The sequence below is a fragment of the Erinaceus europaeus genome, chromosome 10 (genome assembly GCF_950295315.1).
Source record: "Erinaceus europaeus chromosome 10, mEriEur2.1, whole genome shotgun sequence".
Lineage (NCBI taxonomy): Eukaryota > Metazoa > Chordata > Mammalia > Eulipotyphla > Erinaceidae > Erinaceus > Erinaceus europaeus.
The window spans coordinates 94910084-94929683 of NC_080171.1; the positions used below are offsets into that span (position 1 = coordinate 94910084).

General features: G+C 40.0%; 1 protein-coding gene and 1 pseudogene across 5 annotated transcripts in view; one reads left to right on the forward strand and one right to left on the reverse strand.

Moving 5' to 3' along the window:
• RABGAP1 (RAB GTPase activating protein 1) overlaps window positions 1-19600 on the forward strand; it is a 203881-nt gene that overhangs the window by 148248 nt on the left and 36033 nt on the right. For all 5 annotated transcript variants that reach the window (XR_009552091.1, XM_060200118.1, XM_007539963.3 and 2 more), the window contains 4 exons: window positions 5675-5788; window positions 11868-11942; window positions 17410-17535; window positions 18827-18970. Coding sequence is in view for 4 of the 5 variants with exons in the window: in XM_060200118.1 (XP_060056101.1) it covers window positions 5675-5788; window positions 11868-11942; window positions 17410-17535; window positions 18827-18970 (459 nt within the window). In the remaining variant the exon portion in view is untranslated. The remainder of the gene's footprint in view (window positions 1-5674; window positions 5789-11867; window positions 11943-17409; window positions 17536-18826; window positions 18971-19600) is intronic.
• Window positions 4381-4909, reverse strand: LOC107522147 (ubiquitin-conjugating enzyme E2 T-like; annotated as a pseudogene).

The window sequence follows — 19600 nt, forward strand, 5'->3', positions numbered from 1 at the left end:
ATTTGCTACCATTCTTTGAAGGCCTCAGAATTTAGCAAGTTGATCTGACTCACATAAAGGATTAAGAAACAAAGCAAGGGAAAATACAGAGTGAATTATGAATAAACTTTGGTCTATACTAGAAGATATGAGGACATTAATGGATAAATGGGGAGTTAATGGGACTGGAAAAAGATGTCCTACAGTAAAAGGAAATGGCATTTTGATGTTGGGTGAGGTTGGCACCTATTTGGGGAGATGTGAAATTGTAGCTCTGAGACACATGTCTTATAAAATATTTCCCCAATAAAATTTTTTAAAGAAAATTTAGTAGGTAAAATTTCAAATTCACTTTCTCAGTAAATTTACCCTTTAGTTCCCTGATGATTCCCATAATCAGTGGGATAAAGGAATGAGATTGATGGGAATTGATCAGTCATAGATTTTTTTTTTTTTTTTTTTTTTTGTCTCCAAGGTTATTGCTGGGGCTTGGTGCGTGCACCATGAATCCACTGCTCCTGAAGGCTATTTTTCCCCCTTTTGTTGCCCTGGTTGTTTTATGTTGTTGTAGTTATATTGTTTTTATTGTTGTCATTGTTGTTGGATAAGACAGAGAAATGGAGAAGGGGGGTAAGAAAGAGGGGGAGAGAAAGATAGACACTTGCAGACCTGCTTTACTGCCTATGAATTGACTCACCTGCAGGTGGGGAGCTGTGGGCTCAAACCGGGATCCTTACGCTGGTCCTTGCACTTTGTGCCACATGCGCTTAACCCGCTGCGCTACAGCCCAACTTCCAGTCATAGATTATTTTTTAGGTTTTCCTTTTAGATTATTTTTCCATCTTCATCATCAGCCTATGATATGAATAAAGTGACAGGAATTAAGTGGTGTGTGCATTGCCTGTCTGTCCATCCAGAGCGTGTGCATACATGATTTCACTCCCCCAGTCTACTTTTTTGTTGAGAAACACGTATGTGCATGTGCTCCCCTGTCCCTTGCCAGTGATGTAACAATTTCACTTGACACCAAGGCTTAAACCCTCTATGTGGACAAAAGGAAGAAGAAATACCAAAGTTCACCAGGAATGGTAGAACCACATAGGCACAAAACCCTAGGGGAAGGGGGAGGAGAGAGAGAGAGAGAGAGAGAGAGAGAATGAGAACAGAATTAACAAAGGTTTATATGTGTTTGCATGTGCACGCACAGAATTTCATAAGCGAGAGTCAGGTGGTAGCACAGCACGTTAAGTGCAAAGCACAAGTGGTGCAAAGCACGAGTACCGGCATGAGGATCCGGGTTCGAGCCCCCGGCTCTCCACCTGCAGGGGGCTTCACAGGCGGTGAAGCAGGTCTTCAGGTGTCTATCTTTCTCTCCCCCCCCCCCGTCTTCCCCTCCTCTCTCCATTTCTCTCTGTCCTATCCAACAATGATGACATCAACAACAATAATAATTACAACAACAATAAAAATAGCAAGGGCAACAAAAAGGAAATAAATAAATATTAAGAAAAGAATTTCATAAGCAGAAAGTTATAGCTTTAATTAAACTTATTTTTACCTCTTCATGATGTTACGAGAGAGAGATTTTTATCATGCTATCATTTCAGAACTCAATTTTAAAGTTTACAGACCATTATTGGTTATTTGAGCTATTTATGAAATAATTAAAGTTTCTTAATTCCACAGCAAATAATGTATGTCTGTAGTTCTCTCTGTGTTGCTTTTTCATGTGATATGTGTTTGTTAAACTAGGACCAAGTTCAGGAGAATCACATCCTAACTTGGGGGAGATAAAGCCCTTAGCTTATAATAAAACAGCATATATTTCCAATATAAATCTTCTTTCTTTGACATTTCTCCCAATAATTGCAGAAAGATTTAATTTATTTGGCATTTTTACCCCAAAGGCTCAGTCCTTATTCTCTACCTATCTCTGTTCTATTTCCCTTGATGATTTGCCTACATTTTATACACTTGGAACTATTTAGAAATCAATTATCATAGCATTCTTGTTTTTACAGCTTATTTTTTAGTTGAAATGGCTTTTAAATTATCCAGTTAATTAGGTTTGTTTCTGATTTTGGTTGTTTAATTCACATGGGTTTCAGCTAAACATTAGTATTGAGTCTTGGTTTGGGTAGAAATACACAGTCACATGAGCATTATCTTTTATCAAGCATACAATTCTATTCATTGTACTAGACTTTGTGATAGTTATAAGACTGAATCACATTACTTTTTTTTTCCTTCTTTTTTTCCCTTGTATCCAGCAGGGCTATCACTGGAGCTTGGTGCTTACACAACTCTATCATTCCCAGCGAGCTTTCCTTTCTTTTCCTTTCCTTTCCTTTCCTTTCCTTTCCTTTCCTTTCCTTTCCTTTCCTTTCCTTTCCTTTCCTTTCCTTTCCTTTCCTTTCCTTTCCTTTCCTTTCCTTTCCTTTCCTTTCCTTTCCTTTCCTTGTCTTTTCTTTTCCTCTCTTCTTTTTCCCTTCCCTCCCCTCCCTTTCCTTTCTCTCTTTCTTTTCTTATAAAAACAGAAATAGAGGTAAGAGATGGAGAGAGAGTAGAGAAAGTCAACTATAGAACTATTTTACAGCTTGGGAAGTTTCTCCACTGCAGGCGGAGACCAGGGTTCAAGTCCCCAGTTCCTTGCACATGGTAATATTTGTACTCTACTGGGTGTGCTACCACCTGGCCATAAATAAATCTTTATTTCTTTGTTAATAAGAGGGGAGAAAACCAGAGCTTCACTTTATTTGCCTTTCTAGTCATGTTTTAAGAGTTACATATTCTGGATGTATGATCAGATAGGTCTTAATTTTGAAGAAGTCCAATTTATCATTTTTTCTTTTATGATTCATGACTGATAAAGGATGTCTATAGATAGATATGTTATGCAGTTCTCTTTCTGTTCAGCTTTTTTTTTTCCCCCATATGCTAACCTACGAATTCTAGCTGTGTTTTGTTCCCTGAATCTGCTTGCTCTTCTCAGCTCAGGGAGACACTCCCACCCCCAGTTCAGTTTCAGTTCCCTCTCCATATGCTGCAGTCTGGAAAGTGCTACCAGGCAATGGCTAATGTAGTCCTAGGTCTCACCTTGAATTCTGTCAGGGGTCACAATGGTCCGGGGCTATCTTACCTTTCATTAAAAATATACTTAAGGGGAGTCAGGCGGTAGCTCAGCTGGTTAAGCGCACGTGGTGCGAAGCACTAGGACCGGAGTAAGGATCTAGGTTCAAGCCCCTGGCTCCCCACCTGAGGGGAGTCCCTTCACAACCTGTGAAGCAGGTCTGCAGGTGTCTATCTTTCTCTCCCCCTCTCTATCTTCCCCTCCTCTCTCCATTTCTCTCTGTCCTATCCAACAACAACGACATCAATAACAACAATAATAACTACAACAATACAACAAGGGCAACAAAAGGAAATAAATAAATATTTTAAATATATATATATTTAAGATTAATATATATATATATATATATATATATATATATATATATACATATACTGGTAAAGCTCTTGTGGAACAGTTTGACAATGTCATTAATGGTTTCAAGAATATACTGGATAAGAAAAAACATAAAGTTAGCACAACAAAAATATTTATGGCCCTGGGTACTTGGCACCTGAAAGACTAGTGAAATTACTGTACAAGAGAAGAGTATCACTTTCAATTTTTCATTTTGAAACAGGAATATTAGGATCCTGGATAGTGTTCTGTATATGGGGTAGTCTCACCAAGGAAAATCAAAGTGATTGTTTCAGCTATGATGATGGTACATTCTTAAAATAAAAAGCCATGTTTTGTGCTTTGGTTCTTTAGCATGTGAACAAACAAAATTTAAGAAGGGAATAACATAAGAAATACCTGGGTGCTTGATATCTTTTAGGAAGAATTGTTAACATTAGTGATATTTGATTAACTCATTATAGAAGAGGAAACAGTATTTCTCCACTGGCAAAAGCAAGGAATATTTTTCCACACCCCACTTGAATTCTTTGGTATTTGATGGTCTGCTGTCATATTCAGTAAACTGATGTGTTCTTCTTCATTCTACTTGCCTTTAAGAAAAATCCCAGTTAAGGATCTTCTTTTCTTTCTTTCTTTTTTTTTCAACATAAAATGACTATTTATTTCTTAGATTGAAAAGGTTTTAAAATACACATGTACAAGCTAAATAAAATAAACTAGCCTCAGAGAATCAGTGTAGAGCAGAATATAAAAATATACAAGATCTGCTTTACAGTATATAACAGTTATGTCACCAAGAACAAAGAAAAACATTCCAGAAAGGTAGGCAAATCAGACCATCTTGGAAAAGAATATATTAACTAAGACAAACCTGAACAAAGCCCTAAACATCAGGGCAAAATATCTTCCTTGCCTCTGAACTCCCAGCTTTCCTTTTCTATGCTGTGTTGTGAGCTTGTGAGTCACTGGTCTCTGACAGCTTCTTGGGCATCTCTTCCTCATCAGCCTTCTGTTTCTGTCTTGCATGTTTCTCTGTCCACTGCCTGGCATTCTTGAGGAATACCGGCTTATTATATTTAAATTCGGAGGGTATGTCAGCCACAAGAGGGTCATCAGGGTTAGGTTCTGACATGAGCAACTGAATGGAAGTCAGCACAGTCGCAAGGTTGAGGGATGGTCTCCACGCACCTTTAGGCGGCAATTTGAGAACAAGACAAATCCTTCCAACAGAATCAATGTTTGGATGGTAAATTGGAGTCAGAAATGGGATCTGAGGAGGTTCAAATGGGTACCTCTCAGGACTGATAACTTCCAGCTTGAAAACACCTTCTTCATAAGGTGTGTTGGCCTCACCTAGTATTTGAGCTTGAAAATCATCCATTTGGTCTTTATCCTGCCATTATGTGATGCTGTGGCTAACAGCATCAGCTCCCTCTTCAGCTGGGAAGCTCTCTGCATGATGCCCAGTGAAAGGAGTCAGATAGCTCACTACTCCATGAGAGCTGGCTCTTGACTCTGCGCCAACCCCAAGGGTCTTCTTTTCCATTTGAGAATCTAACACACGAATTTCATGCCAGTGAATCAATTGCTTAGAAACTCTATATCTAGTTTTTTCCTCTTTCTTCTTCTCCCTTCTTCTCTTTGGGTGATAGTGGTGTATGGGAGGGGTCATTGCTAGACCTTTCCCACTCTTGGCCAACTTGTTCAGGAAGAGTGAGAAAGGGAGAGAACACCATAGCACTGTAGTGCTCCCATGAAGTATAACAGGAGCTTGAATCTAGGTCACAAGTACAGCAAAGCAAGCACCCTTGCAAGTAAGCCCTCTTGCTGGCTGCATGTATCCAGTTCTTCTAACGGGAACACTTTACCTCCTTTTTGAGATTAGGCTGAGCATTTTCCTATGAGAAAACTGATTAGCTTAGCACATTTTCCTTCTTATAATCAAAGTGTCACCAGCTGCATTTATTGGCAGCAGAGATGAAGTATATATAAAGTGTATAGAGTGAAATGGGGTACCTCTCTCCCTTCTCCCCTTCTCCCAATCTAGTATTTTACTTTGTTTGAATGGTTAGTCCATAAAGAGGCAGTTAATGTGGACATGCATATGTAACTGTGTCCTTACAGCATTTTTAAGCATATAAATGAGAAGACCTTCATGTATAAACCAAAAGAAGTACATACTGACTAAATTGTAAACCCTTCTCTTTACTTCCATTTCCATAGGAGTCTCCCCAGGACAGTGCTATCACCCGTGATATTAACCGGACATTCCCAGCCCATGACTACTTTAAGGACACAGGAGGAGATGGACAAGATTCCTTATATAAAATATGCAAGGTACTTCATGTTGGAAAAAACCCCTCAATTTTATTTTATTTTTTTTTATTTTTATTTTATTTATTTATTTATTTATTTTATTTAAGAAAGGATTAATTAACAAAACCATAGGGTAGGAGGGGTACAACTCCACACAATTCCCACCACCCAATCTCCATATCCCACCCCCTCCCCCGATAGCTTTCCCATTCTCTATCCCTCTGGGAGCATGGACCCAGGGTCATTGAGGGTTGCAGAAGGTAGAAGGTCTGGCTTCTGTAATTGCTTCCTCGCTGAACATGGGCGTCGACTGGTCGGTCCATACTCCCAGTCTGCCTCTCTCTTTCCCTATTAGGGTGTGTCTCTGGGGAAGCTGAGCTCCAGGACACATTGGTGGTGTCTTCAATCCAGGGAAGTCTGGCCGGCATCCTGATGACACCTGGAACCTGGTGACTGAAAAGAGAGTTAACATACAAAGCCAAACAAATTGTTGAGCAATCATGAACCCAAAGCTTGGAAAAGTGGAGAGGAAGTATTAGGGAGGTACTCACTGCAAACTCTAGTATACTTCTGCTTTCTTACTTTGGTGCCATACTCCAAACTCAGTCAATTTCTGCTTTGTGTTTCTACTTCTTTTTTTTTTTTACATGCATAACATTCCCCAGATTCCCATTTAGCAATACAACCCCCACTATTTCATTCATCATTTTTCATGGACCTGTATTCTCCCCACCCACCCACCCACCCCAGAGTCTTTTACTTTGGTGTAATACTCCAATTCCATTTCAGGTGCGACTTGTGTTTTCTTTTCTGATCTTGTTTTTCAACTTCGGCCTGAGAGTGAGATCATCCCATATTCATCCTTCTGTTTCTGACTTATTTCACTCAACATGATTTTTTCAAGGTCCATCCAAGATCGGCTGAAAACGGTGAAGTCACCATTTTTTACAGCTGAGTAGTATTCCATTGTGTATATATACCACAACTTGCTCAGCCACTCATCTGTTGTTGGACACCTGGGTTGCTTCCAGGTTTTGGCTATTACAAATTGTGCTGCCAAGAACATATGTGTACACAGATCTTTTTGGATGGATGTGTTGGGTTCCTTAGGATATATCCCCAGGAGGGGAATTGCAGGGTCATAGGGTAGGTCCATTTCTAGCCTTCTGACAGTTCTCCAGACTGTTCTCCACAGAGGTTGGACCAATTGACATTCCCACCAGCAGTGCAGGAAGAAAAACCCTCAATTTTAAATGGTGGTTCCTCTCCTTTGAACTTCTATAAAGGATAACTAAACAGTGTAATTTTATTTTATGTCAGAAAACATTCAAGAAAGGGAGAAAGAAAAAGTTGTAAAATCAGAGGTAACAATTTAGTTTTGATAAGTTAGTTGATAATCAAATTTCCCGTAGGGTACACAGAGCTGTGATTACTATGATAATCTTCAGTTTCCTTCCTTCCTTCCTTTCTTCCCTCCCTCCCTCCCTCCCTCCCTTCTTTCTTTCTTTCTTTCTTTCTTTCTTTCTTTCTTTCTTTCTTTCTTTCTTTCTTTCTTTCTTTCTTTCTCAGTTGCACTCCCTTTAAGCAACCAAGCCATCTGTCCCTCATCTTGTTGAAACATTTTCCAGAAAGAAATCCTTTCTTCACTGCCTCTGATCCTGCATTATCTTCCTGACCCCACTGCACTGTACTCTCTATCTTATGATTATATTCTTACATTCTTACAGCATTCTCTTTTATTCTCATCATCCTCATTATGCTTTCACTTCTTCTACTGGCTCACTCAGCTCTCTTATTATTTTACCTCTCAGCCTGTCCTTAAAACAAGATATTGTTGCTCATGGTTCCTGTAGCTCTGTACCAGCTCCCTTAGTGGCCTCTTCTACCCTCAGAGCTTCAACTGCTGCATTTTACAAATCTGTATATGCTCACATCCAAAATTTACAGCTGCCAGTTGGCCTGTATTAAAAAGCCTCTCATGTGTGTCAAATAAAACATCTAAAAATAGAAAGCATTCCAAAACAATTTATTATGATTTTTATTTTTTTTAACCAGAGCACTGCTCAGCTCTGGCTTGTGGTGGTGTGGGGGACTGAACCTGAGACTTTGGAGCCTCAGACTTGAGAGTCTTTTGCAGAACCATTATGCTACTGAGCACCACCCTTATTATGGTAATTTTACATATGTAAGCATAGATGCATTTATATGAAAATTTGCATGCATACATAGCCCCTCTCAGAATTAGTATTCATCAACACATTGCCACAGTTGTTTCATGTATCCTTTTCCAAAGTTTTCCTGAAGGAACCCTAACACTACCCCTAAACCAGACCCTAATTTTAGACTTAACCCTAACTCTGATTCAAATTTTTAAAAAAATCTATTTATTGAGAGTCAGGCAGTAGTGCAGTGGGTTAAGCACAGGTGGCTCAAAGTGCAAGGACTGGCATAAGGATCCCAGTTCGAGACCCCCAGCTCCCCACCTGCAGGAGAGTCGCTTTACAAGCAGTGAAGCAGATCTGCAGGTATCTATCTTTCTCTCCCCTCTGTCTTCCCCTCCTCTTGCCATTTCTCTCTGTCCTATCCAATAACGACGACATCAGTAACAACAATAATAACTACAAGAATAAAACAAGGGAAACAAAAGAGAATAAATAAATAAACATTTTTTAAAAAATCTATTTATCTGAAGTACTTTAGTGAAAATCTTAGACAAAGTGATCCCAAATTTTTCACTATACATCTCTAAAAAGGTGAGATCATTATTTGTCAGTATCACCCTGTTGTAGTTACTCCATATTTAGGTTTCCTTGTCTTGAGGCCAAGAGCTGACCCCAGGAGTACACACTTTACCGGAGAAAAGATCTGGATTCACACTCCCCACACCACATGAACACCATGCAAAGGGGACGCTCCCTCAACAGTGAAGCCGCACTGTGTTATGTCTCCTCATTCTCTGTTGTCTCTCCCTTTCTGCCTTTCACCCTCCACCTGAAAACAAAACAGTCCATCAAGTGAAATCTTACAGGCATGAAGCCCCAAGTAAAGCACTGGTGGCAAGGAAAACAAAAACACTATTCTGTCTTTATTATTTGGTTAGAATCAGAATCCAACAATATCTGTATTATGATTAGCTGTCATAGCTCATTTATTTGAAAACAGCCCTCATTCCCCCCTCCGCCATGCCGTTGACTTGGTGAACACAACTATTCCTTTGTTACTTTCCAGTATCTTTTTCTGACTACACATGACTGATGCCACAGCTATTTCCTGACTACCCTAGTACAAGGGTAGTACTATTGATGTTACTGGCACCTTAAAATTTTTTTTTTAATTGAGAAAAGTCAAGATGACCAGAGTATTGCTTCCCCATTTATGGTGATTTTCAGGATTTTTGTTTGTTTGTTTTTGTCTTTCTATAGTTTTATGCAGCGCCAAGGATTTAATTCAGGGCATCATGCATGCAGAGTATGAGTCACTTCCCCTGCCCTTGTAGTCAGTGCTTAGATATAATCCACCTTGTATTAATCTCCCTGCTTTGGACTCTAATCTATTTATTATTTTCTCCATGTTGACCCCAGAAGTGGATCATTTCAGTGACCTTTGGTACTTCTTCATGATGCACAGAGTGAATAAATATTTTTTGATTTGTTTACTTCATTTATTAGATTTCTTCATTTAGCATTAAAGATATTTTATAATATATTCTGAAGTATTATCTAAATAATTAATGACTCAAGGGCCAGGTGGTGACTCACCTGCTAAGTGCACATATTACCATGTGCAAGGACCTGGGTTCGAGTCCTCACTCCACACCTGCAGGGCGTGGGGGTGGGGGGAGCAATGACACGCTTCCCAAATGGTGAAGCAGGTCTGTCTCTCTCCCTCTATTTTAAAATGGGGGGGGGGAGCAGCCTCCAGGAGTGGTGGATTTGTAGTGCTGGTGCCAAATCCCAGCGATAACCCTGGTGGCCAAAAAAAAAAAAAAAATACAATTCAGCCATTTTGACCTTCTAACTATACTGTGGTTTACTTGTTAAACTTGACTGTGGAGTTCTTAAGGTTTTTTTTATTGTTATCTGGAACTCAGGACACCCATTACCTGACATATAGTAAGTCTTATTAACTCATGAAAAATTAATGAAGTGCTTTTCCCTCACATTTAATTAGAGTGTCATAAACATTGTAAATATTTCCCAAAATATTACCTACTATTATGTCTGCATACATTCCTTCAAGTTTTTCCATGAGCCTGAAAAATATGTTCCTCTCTCTGTTATCTACTTTTTAAAAATCCAAGGAACTGGGAAATATCTCAATGGGCAGAACACATTTGGGCCCTATGTTTGAGCCCCACTACTACATGGGAGCACTGGAGAGTACCAACGGGGATTTCTTGGGTGATAAAATGGTAATAATTGCATATTACCTTAGTTGTCATTAAATAAGCACTGGCATCACTTTTAACCAAATAGGCTGAATTCTAAATACACCTGCTTCTAAATTGTTTTCTTGGGACACAAAGGAACCTTTGCACACACACAAAAAAGTAGAGGCCAGAAGTTATTAACCATAAGTAATTTTGTTAAGTGGGATAGGATCTGAATGTGTAGAAAATTCTCTTTCCACCACAGTTTACATGAAATTTATAAATATTAATCACAAAAACAAGGCACTGAAAAACTGTAACCCCCCAGGAATGTTGGATGTCAATATTATGTTATAATGTTCAGAAACGATGGATAGTAGTTGTCTGCCAAGAAAAATACAAAATAAGAATTCCAGAGGAACCCACAAATGGCTTCAGAGTAATCCCTCTTATCAGAAAAGTTATTACTGGCATTGTGGAAAGAACTGTATTTTGGATGTCTTTGCCAAAAAACTTTTTCCCAGAAAGAAAAATGAATAGTATTAACAGTGTTTAGTAAGTGCCTGATCTTTGGGGGTGCCAACCAGTTGGAGAGTACATGACATCAGCTTTTCAGAAACTCCACTAGAAAAAAAAAATTAAAAAGGATATTTGAAATGTGATACTGTGATCAGGGAGGTGTCCAAGCATGAGGTCCTAGTTCAGTCTATGGCAGAACATGTACCAGACTGATGTCTAGTTCTCTTTTTTTTCTTCTCCTATCTCTCTCAATACATATATAAAATCTTTTTTTAAACATGAAGCACTTGGTTGAGCACACGTGCTACCATGCTCAGGGACCCTGGTCCCCATCTACAGGGGTGTTTTTACTGAGGGAATTTGACTGTTGTTGTTCTGGAAAACAGCACATTCTTCACAAATTAAAGATGGAAAAGAATATCCCAAACAAAGGGGACAGCATGAGCAAAGACAAGAGTTACAGTCATCCTGTTTGTTTGTTTATGTATTTATTTTTATGTGCTAAAGTGATATTTGCTTAACTTCACCCATGACTGCAGAAATTTGCATGGTGGTGATTCTATTTTATAAAGAATAAGTTGGGTGAATGGGGAAATAGCTCAACTGGAGAGTATTGGCCTTGCATACGTAAGTTTTCTCGTTCAATCTGCAGTGCCACACACACTGGGGTATTGTTCTGCTTGTCTCTCTCTTTCTCATATGTAATAAATGAAATAAACATTCAAAGAAAATTAAGTGGGAATTGGAGATAAATGGCCACAGCATGTTCACTGACGGTCTGAATGCACAGTGAAGTGTGGGTAGTATCTCCCATGTTTTTTTTTTTTTTAAAGATTTTTTTAAAAATTCATTTATTTTCTCTTTTATTGCCCTTGTTGTCTTTTTTTATTGTTGTTGTAGTTATTATTGTTGTTGTTATTGATGTGGTTGTTATTGGATAGGACAGAGAGAAATGGAGAGAGGAGGGGAAGACAGAGAGGAGGGAGAGAAAGATAGACACCTGCAGACCTGCTTCACCGCCTGTGAAGCGACTCCCCTGCAGGTGGGGAGCCAGGGGCTGGAACCGGGATCCTTACGCCGCCGGTCCCTGCGCTTTGCGCCACCTGCGCTTAACCCACTGCGCTACCGCCCGACTCCCTCTCTCCCATGGTTTTATGGGTCAACTACAGCCTATGAGTAGCTCTATTCGTTCACACCTTTTGTGTTTTCTAGGCTTATTCTGTGTATGATGAAGAGATTGGCTATTGCCAGGGCCAATCATTTCTTGCTGCCGTTCTGCTTCTCCATGTGAGTAATTAGGTCTTTGTTATGATAAAATTTATTTATCCTTAAGCATGGACTTATATTTGCTTTAATCTGATTCTTGAGCATGAGTTTCAACTCCTATCTATATCTGAAAACCTTTTCTTAAATTATTTTAATAGAATCATAGAATAGAAGCATGATGAGGAGCTGAGTGTTGGTACAGGTGGCAGAATGTACACATTACCAAACATGAGGACACAGGTTCCCCCCTTCCCCCACACCTGCAGGTGGGAAGCTTCACAAGTGGTAAAGCAAGTCTGCAGGTCTCTCTCTCTCTCTCTCTCTCTCTCTCTCCCTCCCTCCCTCCCTCTCTCCCTCTGTCCTATCCAATAAAATGGAAAAATTGGCCTCCAGGAGCATTGTATTTGAAGTGCCAGCAACAAGCCCCAGCAAAAAAAAAAAAAAAAAGTAAAAGAATAAAAATAAAAATGGTCAGGGGCCAGGTGGCGGCACACCCCATTGAGTGTACCCACAACCAAGGACCTGGGTTAGAGCCCCATTCCCCACCTGCAGTGAGGACACTTAATGAGCTTTGAAGTAGGTCTGCAGGTGTCTTTCCTTTCTCTTCTTCTCTGTCTCTCCTTCCCCCTTTCAATTTCTCTCGGTCCTATCAAGATAGGAAGGTAAGGAAGGAAGGGAGGGAGGGAGGAAGGAAGGAAAGAAGGAAAGAAGGGAGAAAGAAAAAATGGCTGTTGGGAGCAGTGGATTCTTAATGCTGGCACCAAGCCCCAGCAATAACCTTGGTGGCAAGAAAAAAAAAAGCCATTGTGCTGGGGAAATAGTATAGTGGTTATGCAAAAAGACTTTTCTGCCTGAGGCACCAAAGGTCCAAGTTCAATCCCCAACACCACTATAAACCAGAACTGAGCAGTGCTCTGGTAAAATAAATAAATAAATAAAAAGGCATTGGGAATAATGGACTTGTCATTCAAGAACTAAGCCTCAGTGATAACATAACCCTTGTGGGAAGAAAGGAAAGAAACATGGTGAAAATAAACCATAATGTTGAAAACAATGCAGGGGTAGACTTTGTCTTCATTACAAGGATGAATCGTTAGTCTTGATTGAACTCCTGGGACTTATCTTCTCTAAACCACTATTGTTTATATATTAGAGTGGGTGGGATACAGAAAAGTTTACTTGTTTTCTTTTGGATTATTAAAAAAAATTAATGTGGTATTGCAGATTGAATCCAGGGTCTCTCACATGCTTATTACCCTGAGCTACCTCCTTTCCAACTTTTGTTTTCCTATTTTAGAATGAGAGAGAACAAAGTACCACTCCACACTATGTCTCCTGGATATTCCCACGTAGTATCAGTGATTAAACCCAGAGCTTCACACATGCAAGTTGAACTCTACCATTGAGCGACCTTCTCAACCCAAAGTTGCCTTCCTTCAGTGCCATTGTAGTCACTCATTTTTATCCATCCATCCATCCATCCATCCATCCATCCATCCATCCATCCATCCACTCATTCAGCCAAGACTTTTGTCCTCTAATTTAGTGATAACTTTTCAAATCCACAACAGAATTGAAAAGTTGTTAATGTGAGAGCCTACATACTTCTCTCCTAACTTACCGATTAATATCTTTCCCACAGTGCTTTTTCCTTTCTCTTTTTCCTTATTTGCACATGCCTCTAAACTTTTTTTTTAATACTGGAAAAAATGTTTTAGTTTTGAAAAGTAAGTAGTGAAAATCAAGATGCTTCACTAATAGAAATGTTTCAAAAAATACTGCACTGTTAATTACTGAGCATGTATCTTACAAACATAGTTATAAGGAGTCAGGTGGTAGAGCAGTGGATTAAGTGCACGTGGCGCAAAGCGCAAGTACCCGCGCAAGGATCGCGGTTCCAGCCCCCAGCTCCCCACCTGCAGGGGAGTTGCTTCACAAATGGTCAGGCATGTCTGCAGGTGTCTTTCTTTCCCCCTCTTTGTCTTCCCTTCCTCTCTCCATTTCTCTCTGTCCTATCTAACAACAACATCAATAACAACAACAATAACTACAACAACAATAAAAAACAAGGGCAGAAAAATAAATATATTAAAAAAAAACATAGCTGTAATACCATAGTTGCATCCTAAAGACTTTGTACTGATTCAGTCACGTCTTATATGGAGTCCATATTCCGTTTTCCCCAATTATGTAAAGTTTTTAAGGACTTTCTTTTTTATATATCATTTTAATATGATTATTTTATATTTTACCATTTTATTCGTGTTAATAATAGTTTATAAGATTATATTACAGGGGGCGAGTCGGGCAGTAGTGCAGCGGGTTAAGCACAGGTGGCACAAAGTGCAAGGACTGGCTTAAGGATCCCTGTTCGAGCCCCCGGTTCCCCACCTGCAGGGGAGTTGCTTCCCAGGCAGTGAAGCAGGTCTGCAGGTGGATGGACCTTGAAAAATTCATGTTAAGTGAAATAAGTCAGAAAGAGAAGGATGAATATTATATTATTTTACCAGAACACTTCTCAGCTCTGGCTTATGGTGGTGTAGGAGATTGGACCTGAGACTTTGGAGCCTCAGGCATGAGAGTCTCTTAGCATAATGATTATGCTATCTACCCCCGCCCTGTTTCAATTTTCTGTATTCCATATATGACCAGAACCGTCCAGTAGTTGCCTTTTACCTCCTTATTTTGTTAATGTAATCACTTCAGGTCTTATCTGTTTTGTCCTGAAGGACACAATCTTATCTTTTTTAAATGCAGAGTGCTATTCCATTGAATATGTGTCACATAACTACTTACCTAATCATCTATTGATGGGCAGTTAGGTTGCTTCCACTCCTTTGCTATTGTGAGTATTGCAGCTGTGAAGATAAGAGCATAGGTACATCTCTTTGAATTAGTGTATTCATGTCCTTTGGATATGCCTAAGAGTAGTATTGCTGGATCACAAGTGGGTTTCCTGATGAAATCCACAGTGTCTTTGGTTTGAACCCTATGCTGCTTGTCATTTAGTTCTGATTACTTCTCAGTGATTTCTGTGCTTAGTCCACTTCCATTTGTTCCACAGAAGCCTGCCCACCTTCTTGACATTTTGAAGACTTGCTAGTCACACCAAGCCTTAAATAACATTTCCAGTGCTTTTTCCTATTTTGAAAATTGGATAGCTTGCCAGATTCTCAGGGAAACATTTTTTCCATAAAACCATAGAAGATGTAGGTATTATTATAGGTAACATCTATAAATAGAAGTAAAGGGGCCGGGTGGTAGTGCAGCGGGTTAAGTCCGCACATGGTGTGAAGCACAAGGACCGGCTCAAGGATCCTGGTTCGAGCCCCCGGCTCCCCACCTGCAGGGGCGTTGCTTCACAGATGGTGAAGCAGGTCTGCAGGTGTCTGTCTTTCTCTCTACCTCTCTATCTCCCCCTCCTCTCTCCATTTCTCTCTGTCTTTTCCAACAACAACAGCAGTGACAGCAATAATAATAATGAGGACAACAGAAATTCGGGGGGGAGCCTCCTGGAGTAGTGGATTTGTAGTGCAGGCACCAAGCCCCAGCAATAACCCTAGGGGCAAAAAAAAAAAGTAAAATCGAACTTCTGTAGTCTTTCTTTCAATTTCATTGATGAGAGTTAGTGTCTACATGGCTCAATATTTCATGTATTATATCGCAAGCATTACTGTAGTACTTTAGGCATACTGAAAACCTTAGACTTTGTAAGGATCTACTTTATTTTTTATTAATTTTTAAAATGATTTCTTTGGGCTTTTAAATTTTTTTTTAAATTTTTTTTTAATTCCCTTTGTTGCCCTTGTTGTTTTATTGTTGTAGTTATTATTGTTGTTGTCGTTGTTGGATAGGACAGAGAGAAATGGAGAGAGGAGGGGAAGACACAGAGGAGGAGAGAAAGATAGACACCTGCAGACCTGCTTCACCGCCTGTGAAGCGACTCCCCTGCAGGTGGGGAGCCGGGGCTCGAACCGGGATCCTTATGCCGGTCCTTGTGCTTTGTGCCACCTGCGCTTAACCCGCTGCGCTACAGCCCGACTTCCCTGGGCTTTTAAATTTTAAAAAAATTTTTTATATTTATTTATTCCCTTTTGTTGCCCTTGTTGTTTTATTGTTGTAGTTATTATCGATGTCATTGTTGTTGGATAGGACAGAGAGAAATGGAGAGAGGAGGGGAAGACAGAGAAGCGGAGAGAAAGACACCTGCAGACCTGCTTTACAGCCTGTGAAGCGACGCCCTGCAGGTGGGGAGCCAGGAGCTCAAACTGGGATCCTTTTGCCGGTCCTTGTGTTTGGCGCCACCTGCGCTTAACCTGCTGCGCTACCGCCCGACTCCCGGGCTTTTAAATTTTTTAAAATATATTTATTTATTCCTTTTTGTTGCCCTTGTTGTTTTATTGTTGTAGTTATTGTTGTTGTTATTGATGTCGTCATTGTTGGCTGGGACAGAGAGAAATGGAGAGAGGGGAAGACGGGGAGAGAAAGATAAACACTTGCAGACCTGCTTCACCATTTGTGAAGCGACTTTCCTGCAGGTGGGGAGCTGGGGACTCGAACAGGGATCCTTCCACCAATCCTTGCGCTTTTGCACCACGTTCGCTTAACCCACTGCACTACCACCTGACTCCCTATTTGAGTTTTTAATCTTTATTATTTATTGGATAGAGCTTGAAAGGGAAGGGAGATAGAGAGGGGGAGAGCGACACCTGCAGTGCTACTTCACTGCTTGTAAAGCTTTCCCCGTGCAAGTGAGGATCAAGGGCTTAAACCCAGGTCCTTAGGCGCCACCACCTTGCCCATTTAAAATAGTTTAAAAGGACTTATTTATTAACATGCATAAGAGAGTAAGACAAGAGAGAAAGAGAACCAGAGCATCACTCAGGTATATGCGGTGCTTGGGATCCAACTTGGGACCTCATGCCTGTAGGTCCCACGCTCTACCGACTGCATTATTTCCTTGGCCTCCATGGTTCTACATTAAATAGCCATACTTTTAACAACATTGAAGAAGAAATACATTTGTACTAGTATGAAATAGCTAAGGAAGTAAGATATTCTTTAAAAGTTCCCATGATTTGGGAGATCGATATTTGTCTGTTGACTTATTCCTTCTCCGTTCATATCCTGACCTTCATACAAATCTATTTCTATCTTCCTCAGACAGATTCAGGCTTTCTCGTTTTTCCCACCACCAAAGTTGTAGCTGTGGATCACACCTGCACTGCTCCCAGCAGACTTTTTATTTTTATAGAGGGTGAGAGACAGCAAGGGAAAGAGATTGAAAAGAGGAGAAAAACATAAATTTTAATTGTGTTTCTTTATAAATATTAATTGAGTGAATTAATTTTATAAAGCACTGTTACTGGTCATATTGCATTGATTTCCTTGTATCTTTATAGAAGTATAAGAGGATAAGTTTTCAGTAGTTTAAGAAAACATGAGTACGCTGTGTGATTCACCTCTCCTCATTTTCTGTTTGTTACAGATGCCTGAAGAACAGGCATTCAGTGTTCTGGTCAAGATCATGTTTGACTATGGCCTCAGGGAACTTTTCAAGCAAAACTTTGAAGATTTGCATTGCAAATTTTACCAATTGGAGAGGCTCATGCAGGTAAAAGAGAAACTTAGCTTGCATTTGCCAATAAAAATGCAGGACTGGAGTGAATTGGATTAATGAGATGGGGCTGAGGGACAGTGGGGACTACCTTAGTCCTCCAGGGTTATGGATGGGTTTATTGTTTCATTTCTTATTATATGGTGATGATAACACCAAAAGTAATTAAGTATGAACCTGATGGGTATAAGTTTTCAGTCTCAATCTAAACATCTGAATCATCAAATGAATTTGGAGGGGATTTTAATACAGAAGACTCAGTCAAGAAATATTCACAAGTATGTAGACATATACATATATATATATATATATATATATATATATATATATATATATATATTTTTTTTTTTTTTTTCCCTCCAGGGTTATTTCTGGGCTTGGTGCCTGCCCCATGAATCCACCGCTCCTGGAGGCCATTTTTCCCCCTTTTGTTGCCCTTGTTGTTGTAGCCTCATTGTGGTTATTATTATTGCCATCGTTGATGTTGTTCGTTGTTGGCTAGGACAGAGAGAAATGGAGAGAGGAGGGGAAGACAGAGAAAAGATAGACAGAGAAAGATAGACACCTGCAGACCTGCTTCACCGCCTGTGAAGCGACTCCCCTGCAGCTGGGGAGCCGGGGGCTCGAACCGGGATGCTTATGCTGGTCCTTGGGCTTTGCGCCACGTGTGCTTAACCCACTGCACCACCGCCCGACCCCCGCAAACTTATATTTTTATGTATGCAGCTATAATGAAAGTGAGACATAGGGGCCAGGTGGTGTTGTACCATTACCTTGTGCAAAAACACAGACTTGAGCTCCCAGCCCCCACCTTCAAGGGGGGAAAGCTTCCTGAGTGGTGAAGCAGTGCTGCAGGTATTTCTCTTCCTCTCCTTCTCTATCTCCTCCTCCCCCTCAATGTCTGTCTCTATCAAAAAGAAAAATAAAAAGGAAAGAAAATGGCTACCAGGAGCGGTGGATTCATCATATGCAGGCACTGAGCACTAGCAGTAATACTGGTGGCCAAAAAAAAATTGAAACAAACTTTGTAAAAACATTTAATCACGTAGGAAAACTGTTCCTTCAAATATTTGTTAGCATGTGGGGATTCCAAGTTAGAACTGGAGCTTGGCTTGCTGAGTGCCAGTTTAACATCATGATAAATACTCTTTTGAACACATCAGAGGTTTTAGAAAAACACTAGTATGTGACTTATTTAGTCTATTTTTAGCAAATTTGTGAGCCTCCTGGGTGAGAGTTGAACAACTAACTGCATGTGTGCCCATAACTAATTAGTTTGCTCTTTCAGGAGTACATTCCTGACCTGTACAACCACTTCCTGGATATAAGTCTTGAAGCACACATGTATGCCTCCCAGTGGTTTCTGACACTTTTCACTGCAAAATTTCCTCTCTACATGGTCTTTCATATCATCGACCTGCTTTTATGTGAGGTGCGTATCATAGCCCACAAGTTTGGCTTTTGTGTGCCATATCCTTCTTGTGTCAGCTCTATCAAAGCGATTTGTTTTTCACCCTCCCCCAGCCCCCAGTATTAGAAAATACACATTTAAGTGATTCTTCCTTGAGCTAAAGCTAATGATCATGTTTTGTTGAATGTGTGCTCTGCTATAAACGAAGAAGCAAAAAACTGTGCATATTTATGCTTGTATTTAGTTACTTTTATTGAAGAAACCCAACATAACAGTGACTAAATAAAGAAGATATGTATTTCTCTCTTATGTAAAAGAAACTTAGAAGATGGACTATAACCTTCCCTAGAGTGCCCCTTTCATCCTTAGATCTGATTAACAACCATTTCTATATAAAACTAGAAGGATTAGGAAATGGGGGAGATTCATTCCCCTCATTTAAAAAGTGAAATCCTAGAAGTTCTACCTGCATTTCCACTTAAACTTTGCTTTGTTTTGTTTGGGGGAGTGGATGTAACACCATTCATTGTTAGACAAAAGACTTTCATGTCTGATGATCCAGGGTTTGAGGTTTAATCCTAGGCATCATTACAAACCAGAGCTGAAAAGTGCTCCAGTAGACGGGGGTGGGGGAGGGGAGATATGCTGTCC